Source organism: Parasteatoda tepidariorum, chromosome 2 (assembly GCF_982258835.1).
Source record: "Parasteatoda tepidariorum strain Cologne lab strain chromosome 2, Ptep-v5.0, whole genome shotgun sequence".
Lineage (NCBI taxonomy): Eukaryota > Metazoa > Arthropoda > Arachnida > Araneae > Theridiidae > Parasteatoda > Parasteatoda tepidariorum.
The window spans coordinates 54,433,825-54,448,163 of NC_141756.1; the positions used below are offsets into that span (position 1 = coordinate 54,433,825).

At 28.5% G+C, this 14,339-nt stretch overlaps 1 protein-coding gene across 5 annotated transcripts in view; it reads left to right on the forward strand.

Moving 5' to 3' along the window:
• The window catches only part of LOC107437917 (BTB/POZ domain-containing protein 2), a 106,415-nt gene extending 92,884 nt beyond the window's left edge, over positions 1 to 13,531 (forward strand). For 4 of the 5 annotated variants that reach the window (XM_016050058.4, XM_016050060.4, XM_071177553.2 and 1 more), the window contains exons 2-4: positions 6,671 to 6,919; positions 8,937 to 9,247; positions 11,933 to 13,531. In XM_016050058.4, coding sequence (XP_015905544.1) covers positions 6,671 to 6,919; positions 8,937 to 9,247; positions 11,933 to 12,806 — 1,434 coding nt within the window. In that variant the 3' untranslated portion in view covers positions 12,807 to 13,531. Of the gene's footprint in view, positions 1 to 4,891; positions 5,068 to 6,670; positions 6,920 to 8,936; positions 9,248 to 11,932 lie in introns of those variants that run through there. The other variant, XM_016050059.4, reaches the window with a different exon arrangement.
• The last annotated feature ends 808 nt before the right edge of the window (positions 13,532 to 14,339 follow it).

A 14,339-nucleotide genomic window follows, 5' to 3' on the forward strand; every position in this document is an offset into this window, starting at 1 on the left:
ATTCAGAATAGGCAGGAAAAATCAATTAAAAGCTTTTTCATCTCTTAAATCGTCATGAATAACCTATATGAAAATTTAAACCATTCTTAATGGTTAAATACCATTATTCCTGAAACTAGCTTTTCTAACATAAAAGTTTTAAAACATGAAAAAGTATGTACAAACCCTTTTCCAAAGCTCTTTTTAATAAACTTTCCTTATGACAGAAAACCTGCTGCTTTGGCTCAGGTACACTGTAACGAATTCTGGATCAAATTACAGTATGAACTATCGGCAATTCAGGTGAATCATTTGCAAAATCCATTTTTACAGTAAAAATTATTGTACCAAAATTTTTACAATATTATTTATTTCATTAGAGTGATTCAGTCATTTCACGGTAATTATTTCTATAAAAGTTAGAATTTTACTGTAAAAAGTACGGGCATCCTGTGTGCCAATAGTTTTTACCGTAATTTGATACAGAATTTTTAACTGTGTAGGATAGCTTTCATGAAAACATTAAGACTATATTCACAATTTTGTATTTTTAAACACGGTTTTTTGAAAGCGGTTTACAGAAATAAAAAATAAAAACTTCGGCTTTGATAACAGTTTTTCCCTTCAAAAGAAAATGCTTGTGTCAAATCTCTTAAGCTTTTTGGGAACATTTTTTTTAAAGATTTTGTGCATAGTTTTTTACTTCAGTTTCATTTAAGTCTGAAGTAAACTTTGCATTCATCTGAAAAATTGCATGATTTTCTACATTACTATATTCATTCAAAAACATATATATTTATCAACAATTGCTTTCAAAAAACCGTTCTGCATAACTTTCAAAATGAAATATACTTATCTACAACTCAGCAAACAAAATCAATGAAAGCAAATAAGATATTTAACTGATCTACTCATCTATTGTACTAAATTTGTTTACAAAAATGCTTCTCTTGTCTGAAACAATCAAGTTTATTAGCTTACTTTAAAATGTTTTGTAACAACTCACCGTATTGAGAATTGTATTATTATATTATGCACTAAATAATTCATTGCCCTATAATAGCCTTTTCAATATGCCCAATGTCGTAATAAAGGAGTGTGATTCGCAGAAGGGCAGTAGACTTTCCAACGAAAGCGGCAATTATCTTATTTTATGACTCAGGCCTAACTCTTTTGATTTACAAGGCTCTAAGAACTGCAAATTATTTATCTTTGATATCTGCCGCGTGAAGAGTAGTTTAAAGGCCTCACGTTTCTACGCGAATAATTATTTCCTTTCTTTTATCTTGTAAATAAAATTATGATTGACGGTTGATCTGGTACTAATGACCAGTTGCTCATTGAAGAAAATGTGTCTGTGGTTAAATTATGACAAATAAATATTTGTACCTTTTATTACATTTTAGTCTATTGGTTTCTACGTACAGAAAATTTTTCATCATTGTTTTTTAAACAAAAATCAAAAACAGCCATTTCTTGTCATATAAAGCTTATATGAGACTTATTCACATCCTGATTAGTCAGCTTCCGTTAGTTATATTTCATTCGAAAGAGTTATTGTTGTTTTATACTATGGTTGAAATATAGAGAAAAATTGATAGAATTGTATAGGTATTGGAATATGTATTATGCAGCGAATATGGACTGGAATGTTAATCTTTCATTTTCTAGTAAATATTCGGTACGGAGTGGATATTTATAAGTAAATTAAAGTCCTGCTAATATAGAATATAATTCTGATTTGATAAATTTTTTGATAGCATCATCATTAAAGTATGTATTGTTCAATTCACTTCAATTTCTACTTTTTTATTTCTACTAGAACTAGCCTATAGATAATTTTTACAAATTGGAATTAAATCGGGAGAATTTTTGTTTATTTTGAAATTTCTCGTAAATTTTTTTAGTTAGATTAAAGTTTGAATTCATGTCTTAATTTGTGGGGATTAATGTTTCGATATACTTAATAACATTTTTCTGATGCCAACAATTTATGTTTATATGCTTTATGATATGTTAAAAATTTCGAAAATCATATTGGCGACATAGTTTTTCAGAATATTTTTTCATCATTTAGAAAACATAAAAATTGATACTTGAAAAATAACCCTTTTAAATCAATTTTGATTTAAAAGGGTTATTTTTTCTTATCGCTTGCGTAACTTATCTAGCCTTAACATAATAGAGAATTAATACTAGCTTATAACGATCAGTCAAAATTGCTTATAACGAGAACTTAGATTTAACGAATAAATTGGAAATGCAATCTTAACGTTGGTACAATCTTAAGCCTATTCAAGCATAGCTCTCTTTTTACGAGCAAACCCCAGTTTTAGCGAACAATATTTTGAGACTGAAATTCAAGCTAGAAAATTTGAAAGAAAAAAATAACAAAAGCCATAGTAATAACAACGTATGCTAAAAATGTTAAGCTAATCCGCCCCAATGTACTTAATGACTTCAGAATGCGTAAAAAAATTTCATATTTTTTTTCAAAAGCAGAAATGTAAATGACTATGTTTTTTGGGCTATTGAAACTTATCCTAATAATAATAACTCAACAAAGAAACAATAAGATACTTCGAATCAATTAACTACTTTCTTTTGTTCCAAAAAAATAAAGTATTATATATAAAATTTTATAAGCATTTGTCAACTTTTATGATTTTTTTTCACGAACCCATTTTTTACAAGAACTCGCTTATAACGAGTAAATTTGGCTGCCCTTCCTTGCTCATTATAAATGAATTCAACTCTATATGCAATTTAAGTTATTAGAACACTAAGATTTTTAAGGATAATTACATAAGTGTACAACAAATTACAAAGTATTGCTATTCTTCCAAGAGTTAAATTAAACTAACCTTATCTTCATAAATAATAAAGTTTTGTCATCATAGATATATCGACTTATTAATCTTTCATAATACCTCATAACGATTTTTTAGATATGAATTCAATTAAAAGAAGTAAAATATGTATTTAATATAATCCAATTTTAAAATGCTTAAACAATAAATGCAACTTTTCGGGGCAAATAAGCTTAAATTGAAAACTATCAACTTTCCTACAAAATATAATTTTTTTTATTTAAAAAACAATCCCCGTAAAAATCAGTTCTTGATTATAGAGCAAAACTAGTAAAGGCCTGTGTTCTATTTTTACATGCTAATTTATTTATTACTGTTATTAATTAATTGTTTAAATGATGTTATTAATGTATTAGCTCAAATACTACCGATATTAATCCTCCTTAAAAAGAAGCTATGACATATCTTAGATCTAAAGATAGTACCGACAACTCAAAATAAAGTAAACTTTATGATAGATGCACAATTGATGCCTCCGCCGTTTTTAGTTGCTTGTCTAAGGAAGTGCAAGATTACGTAGGAAGAACATAAAAATGCTTTTAAACTTTTTTTTTGAAAGAGTTATTTATAATAGAAAAGAAATTAAACATTATCAAACTTATTTTTAGGAAATTGGTTATGGTATATCTGTGATTTAAAAGAAGTATGCGACTTAGTGTTGGACGTATTCGATTTCTAAGTTCATTTTAAGTTATTATTTTTAAACCCTTTTATTTATTTATTTCAATATTAGTTGTTATAAGTAAATATAAATTGTACAAATAAATAAAAGGAATAATGCTTATAGTCACTTTTTTATGATATTTCTTCTACATATGTATTTCATACTCGTTCTTATAATTAATACATATTATCACCATTTCTTTAAAATCACGTTAATAATAAATAAGTTATTTTAAAAATTCCCAATGTACAATAATTAATTTCCCAATTCTCAATGTGCATTGATATTTTATTTGCATTTTACATTCTCAAAAGTAATTATATGAAATCAATAATTTAAGAGCTCGAGGGAAAATTTTTGATTTAAGAGGTTATAAAAGCTCTACTTATCAATTTCACAGCAAAGAATTCTTGATCAAATTACGGTATTAAGTACCGGCACTTTAGATGCATCATTTGTAAAATCCTTTTTACTGTAACATATTATACCTCAATTTTTGCAGAAATATTCATTTAATTAATTGATTCGGTTATTTTAAAGTAATTATTATTGTAAAAATTACGGTTTATTACATTTTTTATTCCGTAAAGTTAGAGAATGCTCTGTAAAAATTCCGGTCAAATTACGGTAAAAAGTACTGCCACTCTCTGAGCAGCATCCATAAAATCCATTTTTACCGTAATATTTTAAGGTAAAAATAGATTTTCTGGTTCCGGTAAAAATGGATTCTGCAATAAAAAGTACCAGCACCCGGAGTACTTTTTTCCATACCGGATCAAATTACGGTACTTCTTACCGTTATTTGATCCGGAATATTTTACAGTGTTGAACAGAAATATTTATTTTTTTGTGAACATCTCTATTTTACTATATTTAACACATAGTTTTATGGTTTACGGGGCTTAAATATTCATTTTTTTTTTTTACATTATGTTGTCGATTTTATTATTATAAACTACTTCAACCCAATTTTTTTTCTCGGCAGATACTATCGTTCTAAAGCAAAATTAAAATGTTCAAAAATAAATTTCAAAATGATAAAGAAAAGAATCAGAATCTGATTGGGAAATTATAATTAATCCCTTTTAAAGCTGACTAAAATAGCCTCTCTGTTTCACAGTTATATGTCCCTTTTCTCCTTGCGTGATAGAAAAAATCATAGAGCGCGAATCATTTTCTTCATCTCCATGATCTCTAAATAGTTACCAAATAGTACAAGCCTCTAGCTCACTTTATCCTATCACTATAACCTTGTATGAAATCAGAGAAGCGTAAAATATCACGCTCTCTGCTGCTCAATGAAACGAAGTCAATTTTTGGGGGTTTTTAATGCTAAGTTTACGTGGGAGAGATTTTAATTATTCGTCGCATCGGGAAGGTGCGATGAAGGGAAGACTAAGAGCAGGCGCTCGCCTGTGGAAAAATCTTATGGAAGCTTTGAAAAAAGCCTCTTTTAAAAAATTAGCTCGAATGATTTGAATGCGTTTTGGGTTTCTAAAATGGTGAAAACAATTATTCAGCATGATACAGTTGATTCTTTCCCAAAATGCGAAGGTAAGATGTTTCTTTCTTAAAATATCAAGTATTTCTTATATAAAAATTTTGACCTTTATAAAATGAAACGCCTTATTGAGTTAGAACTTATAAAATTATACCAGAATAGAATTTAAATTTATAGTGACTCAAGCAATCTTCGTTGCATTGAAATGTAAGCATTCGTAAACGAATAAAATTTCAAACCTAAATTGTGTTATTCTTCTTTGGTATTTTTACTGAGATTTTAAAGTAATTAACTAATACTTTTTTCTTTATCGCATTTATTAGCAAAAAATTATATTACATTATATGTTGACATGAGTTTTTTTGATTATTTATTTATTCAGAAATTGTACCAATTGTATAAAAAAATTTTACTGTTTTCATTGTGTAGCCTTTCTTTAAAAAAAAAAAAGGTTTAAACGATATTTATTTTTCTTCCCAAAGTTTGCAAACGTAAAAAGGAAATTTTTTTCTACACACAGTCACTGCTTGACGATTGTTTGACGATTTTTTAAAAATAATCTATACGCTCATCAATTACTGTAAAATAGCAACATGTCTATAGTTTGTAAACTAACATTTATTCAAAAATTTTTAGGCAGTAGTTAAGTTTAAAATAAATCACCCTAATTGAAAAAAAAAAGAGTCAAACCACGCCATTTAACAATCTTTTGACACTCCTGTAAAATTAACATTTTAGGATGTTTTTTTTAACGCATTTATCAACTCATACAATGTTTTATACCTTATTGGTTTTTAAAATATATATATATCATTAAAGACTTGTAATGAGAGGATAAATTCTTTTCTTCGTCAAAAATAAAAATTGCGAATAGTTTGCAATAGTCGTCAAAAATAAAATTGCAAACAGTTTTTAAACCTTAAAGTATTGCTAGATAATGGCTCAAAACTTCGCTTTTATTTTTCTTATGAATTTTTTAAAGAAATTTAATTTTCAGATTGTTCTTTTTAAATAAGCTAGTAATGCAAATTTATTTGACAAAATATATATTTTTGTAATGCATCTACATCTATCTCAGGTTGGGATGTATGGCTCTATACTATCTTCTGAACGTTTCTCAGTTTATCCGATTACATAACCTTTTGTCTTGTGCTCCATAAAAAAAAACTCCGGATCAAATTGCGATAAAAATTACCGGCACTCAGGGTGCCGGTACTTCTCATCGTAAAATCCATTTTTTACCGAAACATGTTACGAAACAAAAAATCTGATTTGCCGTGATTTTACAGTAATAATTACAGTAAAATCACTGTAGTTACGTAAATATTACTGTAAAAATTACGTTGTAATATTTTAAGGTAAAAACGAATTTTCCGGATGATGCACCGAAAGTGCTGATATTTTATACTGTAATTTGATATGGAATTTTTAACAATGTGACAGCCTATTTGCAAGACAATGATTTCTTTAAGTCACAGAATTTTTAATGATTTCTTTTCAAACATTTTTTGTAAAATTAAAATCTTTATGCCTTAAAACTTGTAATTGGAAAATCCATCTATCAAATTCTTGTGCTAACTAAACATGTGTACGTTTACTACAAAGCATTAATTTTTTTTTCTTAATTAATTTTCAAAGCATTAATTTTTTTTTTAGTGTTTGCCGAACAAAATCAAGAAGTCGGACAGTAGTACCGCATGGCGTCGCAAGAGTCAATCAAAATCGAAACATTCTCACAGAAGCTCGTCAACACCACCATCTACTCGCCCGACCCTCCTACTTCCACCCATGACTTGCACCACCGATAATTTGAGGGAAGAAGGCAATGGCACCACTGCACCTGTGGTAACAACTCGCGTTCAACAAAGTGAAGATAACTCACAAAACTATATCTACCACACGATAGTAAGTACATTCTCGAATTATCTGAAATAATTTTTCCCATGCTGTGAAAATTTTCGTGTATCTGAACATCAAGAATGGTGACAACTACTTTACACCAAATAGTGTTTCACTCAGTCTTCCTTAACACCAAAACTAAGGATAATTTCTGGTGTAGTGAAACGCCTAGGAATGTTCTTTTAAACCAGTTGGTGTTCAATAGTTGTTATTCAGTTTGTTTGTTATTCAGTAACACTAAAATTTATTATTAAACAAGATATAATACACATAAGTATCAATAAAGTTACTTTATGACCCAATCTAAAGCAAGAGTCAAATTTAGAATGTGTGTGTGAAGTATACACAATACTTTTTAAAATAAAATAAGTTTTTTAATAAAACTTACTCAGAATATTAATATGAATTCGAACAAAACCGAAGTGAATAGAAGTTAAATATTATAAAACTATTTTACACAATTAACCGATTTACGTAAATCTTTTAAGACTTAAATTAAAAACACGCAAGCATTTTAAAAATACCTTTTGTCAAATTTATCCAACAAGAAGATTGAAATTACTAGGCAAATAATCGGCTACAATGAATATTTGTGATCAATGAGGAAAGAAGATTGAAACTTACTTTGTATTTAATCGGCTATGACAAATTTATCAATTAAATCAGACTTCATGTAAGTAAATCACCATATTGCCAATATCTTGAAATGATCAACTGTCAATATCTTGAATGCCCAACAAAGCAATTTTTCTAAGAAGTTATCGGATAGCAGTGTAAAATTTGTTAATAAGTACTAGACAAAAAAAGTACTTTTTATACATAAAAACCCTTGCAACTTTGAACCGTTAGTTCTTTTTATCCGTATTCGGTAATTCCATTTGATTTAGCATGAAAAAATACGTAGGAAACTAAAAATACTTGCCTAGATTAAACTGTCAGATGCGTAAATAGGTACAAGTCATACATTGTTCTTTTTGTTCATAAAATCATTGCAATTTTTAAACTATTGGTCTCAACGTCTCGCACCTGGTTTCATTCGGCTCCTTTATTTTAAAATGTACCTTATTTGTTTCCGATATCAATATTCAAGTTTTCCCTCCCACCAAAACCCGACGCGTGATGTAACGCAACTTTTTACCATTCACTAGCTGTTTACCACTGGTACTGGGTAAAACTATTTTTTATGTCGGGTAAAAATCTTATTTTTATTGTACTAAAGCAGGGGTCTATTTAGAAGAAATTTGGGTCCGTTAACTGACCCTTCACAAAATATTTTAACTTAAAAACGGACCCTTCACAAAATATTTTAACTTAAACACGGACCCTTCACAAAATGATTTTTCTTTTAATCGGACCCTTCACAAATTTGTTTATCTTCATTATTATTTTGTTAATCGAATAAACCCTTACCAGGACAGAAAACAAGAAAGATGGATGTAATCGAATTAAGTTTTGTCTTCGGCAGACGATTCTTCCATTATTCGTCCGAAATTAATGTTCTGCGTTCAGCAGTAAAGGCTAAATACCAAATATTTGTATGTTGCATCTCTAATTTAGAAGCAGCAATTGTTGTTTATTTTTTGAAATTTAATTTTTTTAATTATAATTTTACAGTGTTGAGCATAATCTTGTATATCTTTACAATTTAAAAACTCTGAAATTTTTTTTTGCAATAACGGACCCTATTTGCACAAATTTATAAAAGCGGACCCTGGTTGAAAGAATGTGAGTAATTTTTTCACAATTTCACGAAAAACGGACCTTTCACAAAATGTCTGGACAGACCCCTGTAAAGAGATTTCGAGTCCTAAATTCGTGGTTTGACTTGGTACATATAAATAGTAATAAACAGTAAAAGTATAAATTGTACAGCAAATATATATTTACTTTAAGAATCATAATTTAGCATTAAAGTTAAAACAAGCATAGAACATTTTATGTTTCATGTATAAATGTGTTTTAATTATTTGGTTTCTGACAACATACACCTCTATAAATTGTAAAACAATGTCTTTTATTGCAGGATAATGCTTCTCAGTATACACCCCGGCCAGAACCTTCCGCTCCTAGTCCTGGACATTTATTTTACAATAGTGAAGATCACAGTGATATTACTTTTATAGTAGGCCCGGAAGAATGGCGATTCCCAGCCCATTCTTTCATTTTGACAAAAAGCCGCCTTACTCTGTCTGCTTTCCTGAGAACTGCACAACCTCAACTTGCAGACATATCCTCTTGCTCAGATAATAACACAGACACAAGTCCTGCTCAAAGGTCTCCCATCATACTTAAGCTTCCCAAGTTGCAACCTGAAGTCTTTGAACAAATATTAAGGTAATTAATTTTACCCTAATTTTACAATAAAATAAGTGAGCTAAAATAATAATTTTAAAAAAAAATCAAGTAAAACAAATTGATTATTCAAAAATCAAAAATAGGTCAAATATTTAACATATTGAAAAAAAAGTGGGATTTTTAAAAGTAAATATGCAAAAAGAAAAAACAATGCACTGTCATATTTTTAAAACAATTTCAGGGAAAGCTACAAAGATATTCACTCTACATATGAAGTACATATCAAGTGAAAAACCACTCTTCTGGAGAAATAAACGTTGTAAACAATTTTAGACACAAGTGTTACGGGCCCCCAAGACGAAATATACTGCAGGCTACTTTCACTAAACACAAAAATTATTTTTTTCATATTTAGTAGAAGATTTGAAAAAAAATTATTCAAAATTGTAGTTTTTATGAATGGAAAAGAGTAAACAGAGTTTTCTTTTGAAAACAATTATATTAAAAACACTAAGATTTGGGAACCTTGACCGGGAAAAAATTTTGATCGAGCCCTTGACCGAGAGCTTCCTCCCTCCCTCCCTCCCTTGGATATCAATTCGGTCATAAACTTAAAAAACTTCTCAAACGAAATTACTTACCTTTACGCTAGAAACTGATAACCAAATTTAAATTTTTGAAGAGCTGATTATGTATTCACATATGTCTTAAATTAACGTTTTTAGAATTGTAATCTCGTTTAACGGTTTAACAACAAAAAGAGAGTGTTGATTACATTCGTTAATGGAAAAAGCTGATAAAAAATATTTTGGGATCGGTCTAGTTCAAAGAAGTATTATTTGAACATTCCACATCTTGTCAGATAATTTTGTGAGTGAGTTCAGTGATTTGATTAATCGAAGAAAAAAAACTGGAAGAAAGTGAAACTTTATAAACTTATCGTCTACATCTATACTTTTAATTTTTGAAACTAACCTTTGTAAAACGATTCTCATCACCTAAATTTAACAGTTAGTTAATTATGAACATGTCAAACAATTTTATTAAAAGGGGGTATTAAAAGTATATTAAAAGGGTGGGCAAAGCTAAATAACCTTAGCGAAAATGCTATAACTCAAAAAAGAAACTGCTGAAATTCATATGTATCGTTTCATTTTAAATTGAAAATACATGAAATAATATTAATGTATAATGCCTAAGCAAGTTCACAATATTAAAAATATTTTTTATTGTTATTGTTTTGGGAAAAACAAAATTTGTTTTATTTTATACATGTCTAATCCTTGCTTCTATTCAGTTAGGTAGTAACTTAGACTTATTCAGGGGTGATTGTGAGCCCCAAGTCAAAGTTCCGGAAAATTTCTTAAGTTAAAAAAAAAAACAGTTTAAATTGAAAAATTAGAAAAAAATTTAAACAACGTTTTTTTTTCTTCTTTTTTCTCAACATTTCTTAGTTTACTTAAAATATGTTTAAAATTTTACACATACCTTTACCATTTACACATACCTATGATGACCTGGAGAAGTAATTAAAATTTACAATTATGTCTTTCTTTCTTGAGTTTATGATTATAACAACTATTTACTGATAAAAAATGAATATTAATCATGAATATGAGCTTATAAAGTATCTCCCTGGCTCTCCCTTACAAACAAACAAAATAAACTGTGTTTTTAAGTTCCACCTTTGAAAATTCGATTTCCGGAAACTTCTGTGATCATTGATTTTTTGAAACGTCTGGACCTTTGATCTCCGGAAACTTCCGGATCACTGTTAGCGAAAAATCCGGAAATCCGGATTTTTTCCAGAGCACACTCAGCCCTGCTTATTAACACTTTACTGTAGGTTTATAAATTTTTAATGAAAGAAAATTTACTCGTACATAAAGAATCAAAGATGGCAGTTATACATTTCAACTGATAAATAAGTAATGTTTAAATATGGGCACTTTTAGATAACTATTGGTGTAACTGAAATGACGAATGGTAGTCTTCTGAAATTTTATATAATTACTTTTCATAAAACGTTCGTTTTAGTCTGTCTCATCACTAAATACTGTCTGTCTCATCACTAACATTATATCCTGAAATATAATTTAAGGATGTTTCTAAAAGATTAGAAAAGGAAAGTGTAAGTAGAAAGTTAATTTGTTTCATCCTTAAAATATTAAATGAGCCTAGCTATATAAAGAAATTTTATATAGTAGTAGTAGTTATAAACCCTCTCATCTCAATCAAATGTATGACATTTGAGGTAAATAAAGTTTGCGAAAACTACGTAATGCTCAAAACATATAATGCAAGATATAACAGCTACTAAATACGAATATATGTACAATAAAAATGTAAATGCATAACTGAGGGAAATATTTTAAAAAACACTGCAAGAATTTGCTTTATTAACAAGTTATTCGACTTCGAAACTAGCTAAATCTGAAGAAGAAATAAAATATTTCTCGAGACACCTCTAATTTTGTTTTTAGTTTAAATATATTTTCCTACTTAATTGCGGATAAAAATTTGCCAGATGATTCTCCTTTACCATGAAACTCCTCCATTTAATCAGTTGTTTCATATTTTCTATCGAATAGATTTACCATTTCATAGTTGAACTCTCATTTTTGATTAAAATATTTGTTTTCCAACTACCCATGATACGATACCCTAAAATCTTTTAGTCTTGATTTTATGAATATCGATTAAAACCTTTATTTTTTTGCTTAGGTACATTTATACTGGTCAAGTAGCATTATCAAATATGGATACAACTCTACGCCTCCTATATCCATGCCGAGTGTATCATCTTCCAATATTGACTTCCCATTGCCTCCATTATGTTTCAAAAAACGTTAACACTACTAATGTTCTAGTTGTGCTTAGCCATCTTCTGTATCCAAATATTCATCATCCTGCCTTACTCTCATCTAACCAATCAGATGATGAGACTTCTCAAGATGACTGTCATGACAACGACAACGAAAGAAACGAACTCGTTTTCAAGTGTTTGCTTATTGTAGACAGACACGCAGACGATATCCTCCAAAGCGAACTTTTTGAAACTTTAGAACACGAACTCATGGTTGAAATTATAAAAAGAGACTCTTTGGAAGTGAGCTCTGAAGCTGTGGTTTTTGATTCAGTGATGAGATGGGCTTGCAGAGCGTGCAAGAAACAAAGAAAAGAACTCACTGCAGAAAACAAATGCTCTGTACTTGGAAAAGCCCTCTTTCTAGTCCGCTATCTTACGATGACTTCTGAAGAATTTCTTCGTGGCCCTGTTAGTCAAGGTGTTCTGAGCAAAGAAGACAAAGAAATTCTGCTATCTCGTCTAACTAATGATGGTACCCCTGTTCCAGACAGTTCACTGCCAGATCGATGGAGTGGTTGGAAAATATCTGTGAAACGCGAGAAATGTCACAGTCTACTACCAATTTCATCTCCTCGTTCAGAACTAGTTAGCAATAGCTCAGAACTGGGTGTCTCATCTTCCAATTCTATTCAACCAGTAAAAAGTGATAGGAAGAAAAAGTCCATGTCTAAAAAACTTCTGAATGGAGTTGGAGATCTCGTGATTTGTGTGATACAACTTCTTGACTGATTGGTAGCATTGCGCCAGTTCTGTGTTTAAAATATTGACAGTATTTTTCTAAAAATAATTAAACTTTAATGTTTTATACATTTCCTTTAATATCGTTTTTTACTCGATGCCAGTTTTTAATAACAATTTCTAGATGCAAATCCCAAATGGATTAGTATAAAAATATTGTAAAACATGAAAAATTAAAATTATTACTATTGTTACACTAACTGTATCCATTAAGCTAGTCTAGTAAAATATGCATTGCTGTGCAAAAACGTTGTTAGACTTTGTAATTAAAAATTGGGAATACACATTTTCTTGTAGTTTACAAGTGCATAATTCTATTAGTCAGTTAGTATTCTCTAATAGCAATACAATTATACTTGATGATGTATATATTTGTCTTCATAATATACGAAAATCTTGCAATATCTAATTAAAAGAAAACTTAAAAATATTAGTCAAAAACTTAAGCATTTTTAATAAATGTCTGCATGAAACAATTTTATATAAATAATACACATAAGATCTCTGTTACAGTGTTATTGCGATGTAGAACGCAGTATTAATTTCATCTTATCGTTTTGAAAAGAAATAAGATAATTATCTTCATAGTATGTCACTTTATGCATACATGCCGTTCATAATTCTTATAAAATTCACATATTGTCTTAAAACTTTTAGGCTTTTCACATTACAATATTTTAGAAAAATTGACTTCATGTATAAGAAAGAAAGAAAAATCATATAGCTTAATATTTTTGACAGCAATGCATATATTGAATTATTTCAATTCAAATAAATATTTTTCCTATGAACTCATTCGTGAAAAACATATCTAAAACCTCAAAACGTTATACTTAGAGATATCAATATATGTCAAGTAAGTCTTTTTTTTTTCAAGTTGTTTAAATGTATATATACATATATAAATTATAATAGACACATTTTATAAAAAATTGTTAATATTTTTTTAGTTTTTTCTTTGTTATGATAAATTCAAAACCACTTTGTTGAAACAACACATTTAAAATATTTTGCCAGTTTTGATTTGGCACCTGATACATAAATCATGTATTAAAATCAAACTTTAATCTTAAAACAAAATACTTACTAGGAATGAAAACTTATTTTACTACTACATTAAAACTAAAAATTATTAAATTGCTATACTATTAAATGAAGTTTATTTTTAGTATTGCATACAAAAAATTCTAGTCCAAATGTTTTTTTTTTTTTTTTTTTTTTTGCAAAAATGAATGAATTATGTTACAAAAATGTTTTTATTATGTTTTTTTTTATTGTTAAATGTTCTTTCATTGCTTATAATTATAATGTTTTGTTGAATTGCTTTGAATGTTTGATAGTTGAAAGATAATTACTTACAAAATATGTGTATGTAATGCAGAATAAAAAGTAAAATGAAAAAAAACTGTTTCACCAATAGTATTTATTTAATAGTGTGCTTAAAAAAAGCATTTAACCTTATACAAAATCGAAGAAAAAGTATAAATAAAAAAAATATTTAAAACAAACAAAACTTTTTTTTCA